Here is a 17,499-nt window from a genome sequence, read left to right as displayed (position 1 = left end):
GTCACCTAGTGTTCTGTGTTCGTCCGTCTCTGGAGCTTGTTTCTGACTTTTATGTGCAGCTACTGGATCTATCCCCTTTTTTTCTTGTAAATAAAACGTCAATTTTTATTTTTTTTGTTTAACTCTCCATTTACTTGATTCCTGTTGCCCTCAGTCTTCAAATTAGAGGTACTATTTAGGATTAGACTTCAGCCAACTTGATTTCAGTAAGGTTGTAAAACGTGCCGTCTCCCTCAGATTGAACACAATCCTGCAACACTTATCAATGTAACTCCATTCTGAGAAGAAAAAAAGGTCAGGTGCCCAAATTATCAACGGGTTTTATTTCATCAAGGACAAATTGAAACAACTATAGCATCACTTTAAAGTTAACAGCAGGGTGATTCTTTTCCACACTTCAAAATAGGCTGATGTCTTATCTGGCAACTCATTTTTGGGACACGACTTCCTTGCCTTCGCCACTTTGGGGTTGCCGTGGTGAAGAGTCGTTGACGGCCTCATACATCAGCTCAGTAAAATAACTTGTTTTAATATTGAATAAGTAGGCAAATCCACAACAGTAGTAAAATCCCCCCCACCACCCCATTTTGGGGCTACAAGTTTACAGTGTCCACAAAGCCAACACACTGGTTTATATGGCATTAATGATCAACTTACCGTCCAGTCACATGAACCAAATAAAACTTGACATGTTGCTGTAACGACCTCGGCCCTGAACATGGTCACAGCTGGTGTTACTGTAGTCCCGTCAGCATCAAGCTTCGTCAGACACAAACATGGAGCAGTCTTATGCACAAGCCAACATCACAACACGGGTATGGAAACTAAATGTAACGATCGATGTGAGTATCGGTGTAAGAGGAGACAGCTGTATCAAAGAGTTCAGGCAGAGGCAGTGTGCTAACGTGTACGTTGTGTTGCTGCTAAAGAAGATGCTGCTCCGGTTCTTTGTACTGTGTGTGAGAGGCTGTGCTCGCTCAGGGTTGGCTTTGGATGCGTCGGCGCAGCTCCTGGGCCTTGTCCCTCAGGTCGGGCCTGCTGTCGGACTGCAGCGTGGACAGGGAGCGCTGCAGCTGCTCCCGGCTCTTCACAGACATGCAGTCCCACTGCTCACTCTCTGTTCACACCGCACACAAGCAAGAACATCGCGTCAGCAGGCAATCCAAATACAGGGCAATATAGCTTAAACTGCATGTTCGCAGACATGAGTTAGGGTGTGTGTATGAGAGAGAAACAAGCCAATTCCTACCATCTATAAGGAAGAAACTGTATTACAGGAAATCAGCAGACTAATGATTTTGCGTTTAAAATCGAAGTGACAAATAAGATTTTGTCCATTCCTGTATGCACAGCAGTGCTTTAAGCTACATGCAGTGATAACCCTGGTAACATGTTACAACTTTTTATGTATGCAAAAGGTTTGCAAAGTTAGAAAGCGTTGTGTTTGCAACAAACGTTTCCACCAAAGCGCTTCCAGGGCTGCTTCAGTTCAGAGTCCAGTTCCTTCCCCTAAAACCACCAAAGCACTGGCTCTGGTCCCGAAAAACTAGAGCAGCAGGGGGAATTATTCTCTTAAAAAGCAAGCGCTGCTCATTAGCTGCCCTCAAACGCCTCATCTGTAGTTAAAGCTTTTCCTCTGTTGCTTTCCTTAATCCTCAAGTAGCACATTTACAAAGCCGCAAGTTTGGCACACTTTAGGGTGAAGGTGCCTCCATGATGGACTTTGTCTTACTACAGCTGGCAGGATGCTACTGAAAACTGGCTTCATGAGTGCAAAAAGACTGAAGTCAGATGCGCTCTTAGAAGAGCGGGTATTTTTTTTTTAGGAAAATATGTGCTGGAACAGCACTATTTGAGAGATTAACTCCATTTTTTGGAGGGGATTAGTCACTCGTCCAATTATTGTTTAACAGTCTTTTCCACCAGATGACCGACCACAGAAGACTGGGCCGGAAACAAACGGGAGCTAATGTTGAGGTCTTCAGACCCAAGGTGATGCAGGAGATGCCGCAGCCATGGTACAGTGCGAGGAAAATGACTGTACACACAATTTAGTTGGAACTCCCTAAAAGATGAACCCATTATTGACCATATTTTGACCTCTTTATAACAGCAGTAGCAATCAAGGCCTACCTCCTGTTCTCTTAACGATCAGATCCACAACTGACAAGGCCTCTGTCCTCACAGAGGAGTAACTTTTGTTTTCTGGAGAGAAAATAAAGACAAACACGGTGATGAAATGCATGCAAATCATAAATGATTTTACGGTGTTTAAGAGTAGAAAAAGGTTACCTAAAGGATATGTGAGAGCCGCACAGGTCCCTGTGAGAATCTGTGACAGCGCATTCAAGTCTTCATTACCCTTGTCTAGCAGCAATAACCTGCAAAGAAAAATGTTTTACACGCTTACCAACTCAAGATTAAGAGTTAATTACAAAGAATTAATTATATAAACAAACAAAATGTTACTTAGGCTATTCTACTCTGATGCTCACCCCTCAAAGTACGGCCTCATGGCCTGGAGAACAGCAAGCTGGACTTTCCATGTGCTCAGTTTGAGCTTCCCAGACATTAAACTGCACACTTCCATCTGGAAACGTGCTACAGAGACAAAGTTTGCAGAACACAGATGAGAATGTGGGCCACACCTAATCAGCAGCATCCATCCAGCCTGTGCTGCAGAGGGCACCACCGGATTGTCTGTCAAGTTGGCAACTGAACTCAAAGCCAAACAATAATGAGAGAAGTAATGTGGTGGTACTTCCGTTTAGTTGTGTAGGGTATTTGAAACAAACCCACATTCAATGGGCGATTCATACATCACAGGCTTTTCACTACAAAAGCTAAATCTGAAGTGAGTGGATCCGGTTTTGTTCATTTGGAGTATAAGACAGAACTTACCCTGAGTCTGTGGGTTTCTGGGCCAGGCCTTTCCAAGAGTCTCAAAAGCACAAAGCAGAGCTTCAGTCTGCAGCTCCTTCTCTTTTACATCCTTATCATCATCGTCATCATCGCGCAGCGACCTGGGGGATGCGCCGCCACTCTCTGGGCAGCTCTGTCGTGAAAGGATTCAAATCGTTTGAAGGCGTCTTAAAATACATGTACGTCTTTAAATGTGTGTCTCGAGACAAACTGACAACATTTAACATTGTTAACACGGCCTTAAGACAGTTTTATGTATTACAAGACGTGAGCAAAAATGGAGATTTCTGTGGTGAATCCGCAGAGCGCCACCCGAAGTCTCAGAAACATCAGTTCAATATAAAAGAGATTGGAGGAACCGACCCTGGCTACTTGCTGGACGGGGTTTTACAGCTAATTTGTAAGTGCTCTGAAGAACTCAGAAGGCAGTAGAATATAGGAAGAAAAGGTACAGGGTGAGTTTTGCTCGTTTAGAAGATGGCAGAGCTGACATGTTCCATCTATGGCTGAGATAGCCCAAAATCACATTCTGTTAGACTTCATGTCTTCCCAAAATATACGAAGCTACGACACAAGAGAATTTAGCTCATTTGAAGACATTGTAGTGTCCCGTCAAAAACACCAGAGGGTGACACAAGTCTGAAGTTGGACTTTTTTGCTCAGCAAGTTTCTCATTTTCTTTATGCGCCTCTTTTTTGTTTCTGAGAAGTGATTTTCACCTTCTTAATCAGAGGGAAAAGGATCTCTGCCATGTCGCTGAAACGGTCCTGCTTGCTGCTGCTGAGTACATCTCCTGCACAACGCAGAGCGGCGATCTTGTACGCCAGATTCTCCTTACGGCATTCCTTCAACACCACCTCCAGCACCTCAGGGATGGTCGGCTGGCCGCTGCAAGGCTTCTGCAGCTCAGTGCTTAAAGCCAGCAAGAATGGAAGGAGAAAGAAACGAATTGAGGTCATCTTCCAAATAAAACTGGCCTTAGTAGGAAAAAGGTTTGCAAGGTGGCTCACCTGCATTTAGACACCACAGATCCGATGGCTTTTAACAGCTCCTCCTGGAACGAAGGAAAAACAAAATGACTTTGAAACCAAGATTGTGTTTCCTTGTTCTTTAGTTGTCTCAACAATCGTCACCTTGCCGGCCCACGTGCGTCCAGACAACCCCTGCATCAAAGCCGTCAGCACCAAGCCGAGGTGCGGCGCCACTAATGAGCCTGTCTGTTCCTTGGCAACAGTTGCCATGGCAGCTGCACCCTGAGCCTTCATCTTCCAGGACTGGGACTGCAGGGCTTTCTGGGTGATGGTGATCAGCTCCGTCATGTAGAGTCTGATACCCCCAAAGCTTCCTGATAGCAAAGCAAAGAGCATGTGTTCAATATGAGAACGTTCACCTCTTGGAATTTTCCGATGTCCATTTACCAAGATGAAGTACCAGAAGTCACCAGATGATGCGAGATGCATTTGTTTTTTTTCTGTTTAGCGGTGCTCCTCACCTGGAACATTCTCCTGCCACACCTCAGCCCACAGCGTGGCGTCGTGACTCTCTCCTTTCTCCTCGTCAGGTCCTGGCGCCTGATGCATACCAAGGAAGGCCAGAGGCAGCGCCACCCCTGCGTGTCCCTTCAGCACATCGGGGCTGTAGTGGCTGATGGCGTGCACCGTCAGTGCACACGATGACTTGTAAACAGGTTCTGGGGCCAAAAAAAAAAGCATGAGCACATAGCGGGAAAGTCTCAAATCACAGAACAAACCAGAGCGATTTGACTCAAAATGTGCACATTTGACACCAGCTCACCCTCTTTCTCCAAGTACCAGCTGCTGAGCTTCAGTAGCAGTTTTTCTACACTGCTGTCTTTTGCTGTCTGATCGGAAAACGAAATGTTTGTATGACAAATGCTTTAAAGAAACAGAGCACAACCTCTGGTGTAAATGTTGACTTAATAAGACAAAGTCTTACCCTGACTAAGTGTCCCAAAGCAAAGGCAAATGCTTTCTGTACTACAGTACTTCTGTCATGGATACCGTTCAGCAGGGCACTCATCAGTTTACCTGGAAAAAGAAAAAGTAGTTAGCTGGTTCACTAATTCTCTCAAAACAATACACACTTTAACATGAGAAGATGGACCCTTGTGCTGCACCTGAGTATGGGCTGAGGTCCTGGGGACACTGCACTGTGAGGGAAACTATTACACTTGCACAGCCTCCCTGAGAAACACAGGCAGAAATGGACAGACTGACTTTTCACATGAATGAAAAAACGTGAACGCGTGTATGTGTAACTCAAATAAAAACCCAAAGAAGTGACTGATGAAAGCATCGGTGAACCGATTCATGACTACAGAACTGTTTACCTTGGTGCCCAAGCCGACTCCACTCTTAAGCAGCTCACAGAGGCGGGGAACCAGCTCTCCCAGCACAGAAACATCGAGATGCTGCAGACACTGAATACACACGCATCCTTTTCATCAGATCACACAGGCTTTTGTCATGTTCAGTAAAAGCAGAAAAGCTCCCATTCCTTCCACAAACAGGCTCTAAAAACTCAACCGTCAGGTCAATGACACTTATGCAGTTCTTTTTGTTTTACCATGTTGATCGTCTCCATCATCGGAGAAGACTTGGCGGCACTCAGCCTTGCAGCATCCATGGCACTCTGCAGAGGCACAGAGAACACAACTCGTGACGATATGAAGTCTAATTTGGGGCTAACTCGCACGCTAACAGGCAGACTTTACCTTTTCTTGCTCTGTGGCTCTGAGACTGAGGTAGTTAAGGACCTGAGGCTCCAGTGTGCTGAGGGCCTCCAACAGGGCTGGGATCAAGCGAGAGGCATGAGGTTTTAGTCTAGCACCAGCGGTCTTACTGATCTTCACCAGGGTCTGGATACTGGTGAGAATGGTTGAGAAAGAACGGATCATATAACCACAAATCAGAACCCGAACAGATGGAAGGATGAAGAAAGCCACTCTGCTGCTATCTCAGAATTATTTGTTTTGTTATTTGATAAATAGAGGACTTAATGACAGAAAAGTCGGCATTACGTACAATTTTCAACACCGGCTGAGCTGCAGCAGCTAAATATGCTCCAAATATAGCGGCTGTGTCAATGCAGCAATTTGACAAGTGTGTCCTACGTGGAAACTCAGACAAGATCTTACCTGAGTGAGCGAACCTCTGAGACACTGCTAACGATGCCTTTTTCCAGCAGGGTGGGTAACATCACCGCCACAGTTCTCTGGGCTGCAGCGCCTGTAGACTCACACATACGAATGCACACCTACGTACGAAGACGTTTGTGAGGCGCAGGTGTGTACACGCAAACAAACACAAACATGTTCACCAGAGTTGTGACAAATAGTCTTACCTTACTGAGCGTTTTCAGTGCTAAATCTGCAGCCTTCCTCACGGATTCCTAAAAAGAAGAGTTACCGTACTGAGACAGAGCGGATCTTATCTACCAAACATGCGGCAGCTTTCGCACAATGCGATACCGCCAGTCAATTATTTCCTAACATCTAAGAACATTCCTTCTTACCTTGATGTCATCGAGAACTCTGAACAGCGTCTCCCAAATTTCTGCCAGGTGATCAACGAGGTCATCCGCCTGCCGGCCACGAATCAAGTCATTTAGGGCCAGGCAGCTGTAAGAAGAACCGCAAGAACAAACATGGATTTTCTTTTCAAAATTAGAGCATGTGGCTTATATTCAGGTGCGCTCTATAGTCTGGAATTTACAGTATACATGCGAAACATACATCACTCGAAAAGCAAACATTTGTAGTTTATAATGAACTTTAACTAACTCTCACTTTACATTTATTAATGCAAACAGCGATTTATCCAACCATATCCAACTATAAGGCTTTTCATTGCCTTATAGTCACAGTTTTAGACTCCAATACAAGAGATAAAAAGGACCTAGATTGAAAACTTAGCAATTCAAAATACAGCATAAAAAAAAAAAAAAATTATATCAAACCACATAACAGCAAATAACAAGACTTCTTAATCTTTAGTGAGTCTGTTGTTATTGTACCTGGACTCACGAATTCTCCAGGTGTTACTGGTCAAGTTGGAAATGACATCCTGCAGGATCTCCTTCAGATATTTATCCACCTGCAGCACACAGACAAAAAGCCGTGTCTCCATCAATCTGTTAATGAGCACATTTTCGGGCGATGTAAATATCACAAGCCTGAAGTCCTACCAGGGTCTTATCAGTGACCAAAGCATCCCAGATGCTGGTCATGGCCTGGCGAATGCTCAGGTTAGGGTCAAACTGATAGCGGTACAGACGAGGCACTAACTGAGGCAGGAATGGAGCCAGCTGCTCCCCAGCCTTGGCTGCGATCATGTGGAAGCCAAAAGCTGCTCCCTGAAAGAAAGAGACGGTTGCCGAGATCAGGTGGGAGAACAACATCTGAAAAGGGGCAGAAGTCACGGCTCTTAAGACGATACCTTGCGCGAGTTCCACATCGCATGGTGATTGGCCAGGTTCATGAATTTGTACACGAGATCCGGTTGGTTCAGGTCGCTGGCCAATGAGCAGAGCTCCTTGTATGTGGACAGGCCATGACTGTCAGGGATCATTGATACATGTTGTATTTATGCACATGAGGACAGAAAGTGACACATTTCTACAAACTGAAACACACACAAATATGCTCTCAGAATTCCTGATCAGTCCTAACATTTTCATCAATTCTGGATTAAAACATCAGCTAAGAAGCATCCACTGATGCTGATAGGACTCACCCATCAGGTGTTTTTCCCAACCCCTCCCCCTGGAACACCTCTGTATCCTCAGCGACTGCATGTCTCACCCTGTGTACAAAGACAAATAAGCACAGAAACTCTTCAGGACAACTGTTCATCCTTCTTCCTTCACAATCCCCTTGATTCAACCATCAACTCACCTTTTGCCGGTCATAAGGGTTTCCACCAGAGTGGACACCAGTTGCTGCTGATCACCCTCTCCTCCCATCTCATAGACGAGTCCAAGGCCTTTAGATGCCACATCCTGACTCAGCTCTGGGTGACAGAAAAAGAGGGACGGATAAAGAAGGGGCTCCAACAGAAAATGAGGCGATAGTGTAAAGGAGGAGCTCATCGTGCTTCTTGTCTCACCATCAGGGTCTGAGAGAACAGAGATAAATGCATTCTGGATCTCTTTCAAATGGCACTGTAAGAGTAAAGAGAAAAAAGGATCATTTGTAATTTCAAACAAAACTGTTTTGACACACACACAAAGGAGTTTGTGTTAATTTCAAAGCTTCTTTGTCTTCTGAGATTTAGTCTTAGTATTCATAGTGATAGATCTGTATCATGTACGCACTGTAATTTCCTTGTGTTGACTGAGTTTCTTGACAAGGGAGAGCAGCCAGATGCAGGCTGCCTGCCGGACATGAGGGTTCTGGCTGGGTATATACCTGGACAGGATGGAGTTGAGGACCCAAGGGACCACATCATTGTTTTTAACATCTGAAAAAGAAAGGAAGAAAATGGAAATGATATGAGATTAAAATGCAACAAACACTTTTAATTGCATCAAAAAGGACAATTGCATGTAGACGACTGACAACTACATTTCCACGAGCTCATTCAAATCAACAATTTCTGCTCATCACTGAGACCCATTTCCACACCAGAACCAACAAATGTGCCAAAACATTTTTTAAATGCACAGCACAAGCTCATATGAGAAGTACTGACTGTGTGGCGGGCTGTACTGGTCCTCGGTGCAGGTCCACGGGTCTCTGGCAGCTCCAGAACATGTTCCCACAGCAGCACTGGTGATGGCTTCTCCAACTGTGAACTGCAGCTCCACCTGCTTGGCCTTGGAGAGAAAAAAAAACCCCAAAAAGGTGAGAAGAGAGAGGCATGCCTTTACTAATGAGCTACTTGACAGCTTCATAATAGCTAGATTTTAAATGAACATCAGCCCAAAATTAGTTGCCGGGTAGACTTTAAGCTCGATGACTGCGTGTGTGCTGGAAAAAACAAATGGACGACTGGATTTGAGGAGATGCAGTGCAAAGACATTTGCCATGCATTAATAATCCATTTTTGTTAGGATTAAAACAAAAGTAGTCTGTCAAGTTGCCCAAGTAGGATTTCTGGAAGTGTTTTGATATGAACATGCTTTCTATCAGTAGTGCCAGCCTCAGTGGGGAGTCCAAAAGTCTTCAGAAATCATGTACCATGTCAGCACAAAGTGCTTAGAAGGAAAACCCAATTAAAAAAGGCTGTTTGCTATTGCACAGCAGAAGAATAATCACTGGCACTGCATTACAGAGTAATCTGAATATAAATGCTAGACTTTATCGACATTATCTTGTAAACATTTACAGAAGCCCGGCAGCTTTTTCAGTGATGAATGAGAGCAGAACTGTGATGATGCTGCCTGTGCTCGAAGTCAGAGCTCAAAATATAGGTTATGCTTGTAAATCAATATGTTCATTTGGACCAAACACTGCCAATGTTTGATGCAGCTGCGTGGTTCATACCTCCACCGAGTCCATGAGTCCTTGCAGCAGCTTCTTCTGGTGTGGGAAGTCCGCGTCTCCCACTGGTAGATAACCCAAGGTCATAATGGATCGTTCCTTCATCTGGAACACGTGCAAAGGATAAAAAAGAAACAAGACAATGAGGACAAAAATGAGGCAAATGAACAAATCATTTAGCTGGAAACCTTGCTTACCTTGGTGGTCTCCTTGCCAGAAGGGATTCGAGCCAGCAGGTTTTCCACGATAGAGAGTTTTGTGAATCCCTCCCCCTCTGCAGAGATCAGCAGGGTGCCATTCCGCCCAATTTCTCCCAGAGCTGTACAGGCCGCTACAGTCAACAGTGTGCTGCTGCTGTCCAGGAAGGAACCTGGATGGAGGAAGATGGAGGTGCACACAAACAAATGAGAGGGGGAAACAAGAAAAACGGGCAGAAATGACTCGACTGTTTTACTTTGTACAAAAATAAAAAATAAAAAAAAAGAGGAAGAATTCATACCGATTGTCTTGGTGGCCATGGCAACATGTTCATCGTCGTCCTGGGAGGTGATGCTCATTTGCTGCCCTTTGTCTTGGTTACAAGAGGTTATGGCCTTCTTTCTGCTCATGTTTCTTCCCACCATGTAACCAAGAGCTAAGATGGCGCCATGCTGAGTCTCAGGACTCTGCGATTCAACCAAACCAAGAAACATATGGAAATACACGCTTACATAATGTCCCTTTGGGTTAAAAATAAAGCCGTTTTTTTCCATTTCATTTCCAGGCTCATAAAGCGTGCAAACAAGAGACAAAGTTCCATACGTGGTTGTCTTTGGTGATTTTGACCAGATTCTGCACGGCCTTCTGCAGCTCGTTGCCGGTCATGGTGGAAATCACAACAGCGTACAGCTGGGCCGCGAGCTCCCTCATGTCTTCCTTGTTTGTGTTCATCAGACTCTGGAGAGAAGGAAAGACAACACCATCTGTTATCCCCACCAGCTGAATTAAATAAGATTCCTGGATTTATAATAATGTGGGCCAGCTGTGCAGCTGGACTAACTGTTTAACAGAGTTGATATTTGTCTCACTGGTAAAACAGTAACTACTAATCACCTCCATCTCTCTCCAACACAAACGCATCGATTATTAGAAATACTCACTTTAATCCAGTCAATTTTATCCGCAAATCTGGGGGCCAGTTTTTCAGGACACACAGACACCACCTCCAGCAAACAGTACATGACTGGAATCCCTGTTGAGAAATTGTGACACAAAATGAATACAACTGAAGTGAAACAATCAGAAGATGACAACAAATACAAAGAGTAGAGCAAAAATTCAGAGATTGGTAGGGAAACGTGACGTGTGCAAACCAATGGCTGCTCATCAGAGTTGTGTCGCACTGAATTATAGAGTTTAACTGTTACAACAGATTTCTGCTGATTTTTCATTCAGGGTTTCTAGGACTGGTCTAAAATCACAGCTTGCAGTGTGAGATCAAGTATAGTCAAGAAGACCCGTCCTCTAGTCTAAAGGCACCAACAGCAATCACCAGTATCAGAGCTACGCTTGGCGGACTGAAAGGCTAAATCAGTCTTCTGGTACCACAGTTATGAGCAGACTGTATTGACACAAACTGTGCAGGCAGGTGAAAATTGAAGCATAAAAAAACTGAATCCGCAGGACTGAGTCTCTTCCCTTGCCTGCCAGTATGCTCACCCTGCAGATCCTCTGGATTCTTGGCAGGACATTAGCGCCACGAAGTGCAAGTTTCACAATTTAACAATGCTGTAAACTGAGGGTGCGTCCACACGAGTACGTTTTTGTCGAATCCGCATAAATACGTCCAGACGGATCCGGCTTGCTCGAGGTGTGAAACCGGGTCCCAGAGTGAGAAAATCCTAAAACGCCGGATAGCCCGGAGTCGTCTGGATGGGTGACATATAAGCCCCGCCTCTCTAACCTTTGTTGTAGTCCAATGTGACACGAAGTAGAAGTTCTGCTTCACTGTCGGGCCACACAAAAGACTTCCTCTTCCTCTCAGAGCTGCGCTGGCCATGATCGGCCTCTTCTCGTGTCATGGGGCTTGTTTGCAAACAGCATGTGAGCTTCATACGCATGATCCATGGCTTCTCTTCCAGTTTTAGTGTATCGCTGTGGCGGCGTCACATACCGGCCTGGCATATGTGCTACAGCGTTTCTGGTCGTTTCCAGTGAATCCACGTGGACGCAGATATTTCTGGAAAAGACGCCGTGTTTACGGAGATTTTTTTCAGAAACGACAGCGTAGGGTGAGGCTGCGAACCCGTGTGGACGGAACCTCAATTCACCACTGCAGGGTGACTAAAGGTTTGTGATTGCACATCTAAGCAGTTTGGATCGGATAAACAAACTCGGTTCCCTTTACCCCATTAGAGCGGTTTGTTTCAGCTGATCTGAGATCTGTTAGACAGCATCTTCCTGAATTCAGAATCAGTCAGTTTTAACCCAAAACAGTTACCGTCACTCACCGCCGACAGCAGACAGCAGCTGCTGCAGAAGATCCATGTAGACGTGCACAGGGTTTGCCTCCGAGCCCTTTGACACTGAGGGCTGAGGCTCAGAGGACAGCAGTGTGCGGACATAGCGGCCAATGGCAGGAGCATCGTCCTGCATGTCTGGCAAGCGTGTGGAAACGGGCGTGGCCCCGGCACTGTGGACCAAACACATCCTCAGGTAGAGCATGATCTACAAAGACAGAAAAGGGATAACAAGACGAAGATTTACAAGTTATCCCGCATCAAGATAAACAGACGTAATGCAGTCATGGTGTTTACCTCCGCAAATGCAGACGGGTTAAAAGGGATTGTGGAGGTTCCAACGATGTACTTGGCAGGAGTCTTAATCCTCTGAGCTGCCTAACAGAGACAAGATAAAAAGATCAATTATTTCTCTCAGAGAAAAAGGTCACAATGAGACTTTGGTGTGTTGTCTGCAAGCGTTTAGAGCCTCACTTTCTCCTGGACATAGGCAACCATGTCAGGAAAGGAGGGCATTGGCTTTGGTCCCTCCTTCTCTGAGCTCTTGGTACGGAAAGCCCTCAGCACCTTCTGGGCCTCTGCAGATACTTCTTCCCTTCTAAACGACAAAAAAACAACACACTCTATCTTTCCTCCACAGCCGGTGCACTACAGACGCTCACTTTAAGCACCACAAGTCTAATTCGAGTTATAAATATTTCCAAGACACAATAAAAGGCTGTTAGTGTCTTCTTATTAATTATTAAGCAGGGAAGTCAGTGTGTTCTTTTAAGCTTACGGGTCTCCGGCGGCCAGCAGCAGCAGGTATCTTGACGGCACGTGATCAGGACCGAACACCGTGCTGGCAAACTTCATGGCCACCTGACGAACTTGGACCTCCGGCTGTTGAATTACAACAACAAGCAGGTTTGATTTGCCTCATGTCCGGTTACTAATCAGGATGTTTTTCGACAAACCAAATAGACATTCTCCCCGTGTTCACTCACCTTCCCAATGTACGCAGCCACCAGGGCTTCCATTAGATTCAGCAGGGCCCCCTGCAGGTTAGCGTAAGCTCCAACCATCATTGACAAAGCCTCCTGAATGGCAAGACGGACATCGGGCTCCTCCTAAACAAGTTGAGGCGTCGTTTTAGAAATCTTAGAAAAAACGGTGGCCGATACGGACTGCGATGCGGTCGCCTACCTTGCACATGGACTCAAAAAACTGCTGCACAAGCGCAATATCCTTTGTGAAGAGCTGTGGCATGCGACTGAAACACACAACATCACGAGTTACACCGCTTTCTATTTTTGTTTTTTTTACATCAAAACGCTGGCAAAGTTTCAGGGAAAACAAAATCACTTCACTTTACCTTGACAGTTTTCCAACAGCAGAGTACGCAACACACAGCAACTTAGGATCCTGCAAACACACGCCGTTTAGTAAATGTAAATCAAAACGCTTGAAGTGTAGTCGATATGTCGAAGTTTGTGGCTGAATACCTCCTTGTATTCGTTGATGAGTTTGGTAAGGCCATTAAGCAGCATCAGTCCCAAAGGCTTATTGGTGTCAGGGCATCTGTAAAACAGAGGGAGTCGTTTTGTATTCATTTTTTTTTTGTTTTTGTTCAAAAGGGCAGAAAAGGTTGTGGAAAGAATGGAGGCACTCGTCTTACACCATGCAGATGTGATGGACAAACTGTAAGGTGAGAGACAGCAGTTTGTTGTTGGTGCTGGCGCCAAACAGACCGTCATACACCACCTGAAGAAGAAATCACACGTGAGAGAACCGTCACACAGCTCATTGGAGAGATGGTGCGAGGCAGTTACAAAGAGTTATTTCGATGAACTCGAGCCATTTCTATTACCCATGTGGATGCGGTAAACTCCTACCTGAATGTTAGCCGGGAAGCACTCTGCGGCCAGACGCGACCGGAGGAGATGCGGCAGGATCTTCAGTTTGACTCTTGTGCTGACTGGCTCGTGCTTCAGCTCCTGTTTCATACCGCCACCCTGAAGCAAAAACATAACCGAGTCATGCAGTCATACATCTGCAGGAAAAAAAACAAAATAAAAAACAGAGTTGGTGTGCGTTTGAAAAGATAAAAGTCGAGTTCACAAACCTTTGTCTTCAGAGGTACATCTCCCAGATAGACCCTGAACATCTTGTTGATGATCAGAGGATTGTTCCAGTCAATGATGCTGGAATATAACCAAAACCAGCGTATGACAAGCGATACAAACTCTGTTATTAGCAAGCACTGAGAAGCCAAGAATCACTTTCCTGATTGCTTTCTTGGACTTTTTGTACAACAGATCTACCAAATAAATTCTGGAGTAACGGTATAAATAACAGCGACAAGACAAACTGGAGTTTGTGATGCAGATATCTGTATAAAACAAGGCCCATACAAGCCGTTTCCCCCACCTCTGTTTGCTCTTCAGCTCTAGATCCGCTGCAGTGGCCACGCTGTGCCTGGTGTCGCTCGATGCCACCACCAGGTGCACCACCGTCTCCACTTCAGGGACCTGCTTTGCCTCGATGAACTTCACAATGCCCAGCTTGCACTGTGGAAACCCCAAGAAGCAAAGAGCGAGTTATTAGCTTGCATTCAACACTACGGTTGTCACAATATTAGAGTTTCAAGCTTAACACGGATAACCGGGAAAATGCTGGATAATACGAGCGTAAAGATGAAGAGAAAGGAATCAGAACCAGAAGTAAAATGTGCAGTTTAAAGGGCGCCAACATCTGGAAATCATTTGGATTTTATAACAAGAAAGGAACACTGGACAGAAAGTCTGTCGAGCTTTGCGTAAGCAACCTTCATAAGTAGAACGAGCAATGTGAAAACTCACCTGGTGATAAAGCTAACTCAGCAACAACGACGTCAACAAAAGATAAATACAGATATGACAGACTCTTTCCAACCACAAATTAGACACAACTCAGTGAAACCAAACGTAATTACACCATCCACTCCCCAACATTTACCATCTTACAGGCTGGTAAAGAGTGACTGCTGTGGAATCATGATACTGTACAGCTGTGCTAACATGTACCAAGCAGAACTCGTAAATTAACTGAATAAAGTGAAGCGACAACCATCAAAGGCATCTTTTTCCTTTGCTATGATTGAACACAATCCTGTGACTGTTTTTTTTAAATCAAATACCCCGAGTTATCCAATTATTTTTGCCAAAATTATAGATGACTTGGTCTCATTTAAAAAGGGAAAATTAATATGTATATTTTTAGGGGAGACACATCTTCAGCACCATAGGGCTGGTGAAAGTTGAGAGCGGCTCCACTTATTGTACCTGCTCGAGCTGCTCTGCAGTCCACTGGGCTTCTCCAATCACCCTCTTCACAGCATAGACACTCATCCCTGGGGCAGGCTGGGGGAGACCCTGCCCACTCGCAGCCACCGTCCCATCCGCAGAACCTCCCTGGGAGGAGGAGGGCGCGGGCCGAGTGGGAGATTCATTCAGCACAAACCTAGAGAGATCAAAGAGGGAACAAGTCACGACCCTCTATTTCACACAAGTTTAAATTTCCCTTTGAGGTGGGAAACTGCAACAGTCCTGGTCACCAACTGCTCGAGCCTCACAGCATGAGCTCACCCATAAGGCATGAGTAAAACATCCAACATGAACTCCAGCAGGAGGTGCACCGTCTTTGGCCTCTCAGACAGGTTGAACCAAGAGGCACTCTTGGATGCGTCCGCAGGATACTTCATGTGGTAAAGAGTGGGGATCAGCAGGTGCATCAGACTAAGAGGAAGCACACAGGATGAAAAGCACAAACATGCAAGGAAACAATTAGGCCTGGTCAGATAAAGAGAAATAAGCATGGCAACGCCTGCGCTAATTCGTAGAAGGGATGACAATGAATGTGCCTGTCCATTGTGAATGTGTGCGTCCCCTCACCTGTCCTGCTGAGGCTGTGGCTTTCCCTCCATGGCCGTGAGAAGGGTCGGGGCCAGCTCACACTGTTTGCCCACCTCGAGGCGTGGGTAGCCCATCTTAATGTAGATGATGGTGAAATTCTGCAAAGAAATATATCCATCACAACTCACGCCTCAAGTAAGAGAGTCGTTTCTAATCAGATCCCGTAAAAGGCTAAATAAATCCAGGATCACAGAGGCAGACATGAATACTTTAAAGAAATCAAGTCTTACTGTAACAAAGGAGGCGGCCGCAGGGTCTTGGTACTGCACCAGCAAAGTCTCTACTGGCAGCTGAATCTTTGGTCGGCTTTTTATCCTCTTATTCAGGTGGACCAACAACTCCATCACCTAACAGAGAAAATACGTTAGTTACGTTCACAAAACCGACACAAACACAGACTCGAGCTCCTTGAAAGCACCTTTTCTTTCAAGAGGACACTAAAAATAGGATTTCTGTTAAAGGGGATATTTCAGCAGCGTTTTTCTTTTTTATTTGAAGCTTATATTTAGAGCACAGAGATAAGCAGCAATTCTTCTTACTTTCTTTCGCACACCCTCCTGAACACTGGAGAGTTTGAGCAGAACAGGAGGGAGGAACTTGGAGATAACGTCCTGCAGCTGCTCATCAGTCTCTGCATGGCCCAAACGAAGGAACACACGTTCCAGTTGATCTGTCCAAACAAAATTAACACGATTTGTCATACATCAGGAATGAATGTTTGAACCTGGATTCAAAAGCTCTGCCGTAATTAATCTGACATTTTCCCATTCAACCGTCAGCCCCACAGGCTGTATGCAACCCCACACAGCCAGGCTGTTTCATACAGTGGAGCAAAAATACCCTGGCTTATAAACAAAATAAAACAGTCTCGCAGGCATGTGGCTTTAGTTGGGTTGATGAGCTCAACCTGTCAGCTGCTGTGTTGGAGCAACCATCAACCTGCCCTGCCTTCCTTCTCCTGCCATAGCGCACCAAACAGCTAGCGTCAACGCCTGACAGGACTGTGCACGCATTTAATCGTTTTCTACATGATTCCACTGGCTTTTCACAAGCACTGACACTCCACGATATTGATCCCAAATGTCCTGAATATCCTAGTTGTAAATCCACACTTTGAAAGTTTGACGATCGGAAATATTTCAATGGCCAATGTGACACTTTCATTTTGACCATGACTGGGCAAACGGCCTCCTGACGTTAGCCTTCCAGCTAGCAGCATAGCCGAGCAGCTAGCTAGCGTTCCAGCCCCAGTTTTTAACTAAAAGAAAAATTATCGTTGGTTCAAAAACATCTTAGCCGGTAGGGCGGACAAAGTACAACACTACGTGTGTTTTTGACAACCATCAAGGCGACAATAAAGAAGATATTAGTCGTCAATGACGCAGAGAGAAACTTACTGAGTTCATCCTGGGCAGCCATGTTTGCAGTAAGTCATCAGCGACCCTCCCAGTTCACTGACTGTCACTGCACCTCCCAGTCCTGCTCCTCTGCAAATCAGTCAGTAAGCCAAAGAAGTCGTTTGATACTATGAATTCACTACACCCCCCAATATAAATAACTAATATAAATGTATCGTTTAACAGCTATACACAACTGGCCTATAACAGTAAGAGCGGGTCCAGGGTACAGACATAAAGTCAATTTT

The 17,499-nt window shown here is 45.2% G+C and overlaps 1 protein-coding gene across 1 annotated transcript; it reads right to left on the bottom strand.

Moving 5' to 3' along the window:
- Nucleotides 1-303: 303 nt before the first annotated feature.
- ecpas (Ecm29 proteasome adaptor and scaffold) lies at nt 304-17,310 on the bottom strand. Its single transcript, XM_072383334.1, has 49 exons — nt 17,252-17,310; nt 16,394-16,524; nt 16,085-16,201; nt 15,834-15,952; nt 15,528-15,677; nt 15,225-15,402; nt 14,332-14,471; nt 14,027-14,105; nt 13,797-13,916; nt 13,580-13,665; nt 13,407-13,482; nt 13,277-13,326; nt 13,108-13,174; nt 12,909-13,031; nt 12,701-12,804; nt 12,397-12,520; nt 12,220-12,300; nt 11,914-12,130; nt 10,564-10,655; nt 10,226-10,360; nt 9,924-10,089; nt 9,622-9,794; nt 9,428-9,529; nt 8,634-8,757; nt 8,257-8,402; nt 8,049-8,103; nt 7,838-7,952; nt 7,677-7,745; nt 7,380-7,497; nt 7,129-7,296; nt 6,958-7,037; nt 6,457-6,562; nt 6,286-6,333; nt 6,080-6,198; nt 5,657-5,807; nt 5,509-5,574; nt 5,273-5,362; nt 5,060-5,126; nt 4,879-4,970; nt 4,717-4,783; nt 4,415-4,612; nt 4,056-4,267; nt 3,933-3,976; nt 3,642-3,834; nt 2,902-3,055; nt 2,496-2,601; nt 2,293-2,381; nt 2,134-2,205; nt 304-1,117 (listed from the first exon to the last, which is right to left on the bottom strand). The coding sequence occupies exons 1-49, from the start codon at nt 17,271-17,273 to the stop codon at nt 978-980; spliced, it is 5,541 nt and encodes a 1,846-aa protein (XP_072239435.1). The 5' UTR covers nt 17,274-17,310; the 3' UTR covers nt 304-977.
- Nucleotides 17,311-17,499: the final 189 nt, after the last annotated feature.

Source organism: Leuresthes tenuis, unplaced genomic scaffold, assembly GCF_036924035.1.
Source record: "Leuresthes tenuis unplaced genomic scaffold, fLeuTen1.0.hap1 SCAF_4, whole genome shotgun sequence".
In the NCBI taxonomy this organism is placed as follows: domain Eukaryota; kingdom Metazoa; phylum Chordata; class Actinopteri; order Atheriniformes; family Atherinopsidae; genus Leuresthes; species Leuresthes tenuis.
This window is presented reverse-complemented; position numbering and strand designations above follow the sequence as displayed.

Bases quoted from the DNA above. Each gene is read 5' to 3' on its own strand.
- ecpas (XM_072383334.1), bottom strand. From the start codon at position 17,273: ATGGCTGCCCAGGATGAACTCA. The intron at 13,483-13,579 runs GTAAGACGAGTG...TCTGTTTTACAG, and splicing joins GTCCATCACATCTGCATGGT to ATGCCCTGACACCAATAAGC. The intron at 4,784-4,878 runs GTAAGACTTTGT...TTTTCCGATCAG, and splicing joins CTTTGGGACACTTAGTCAGG to ACAGCAAAAGACAGCAGTGT.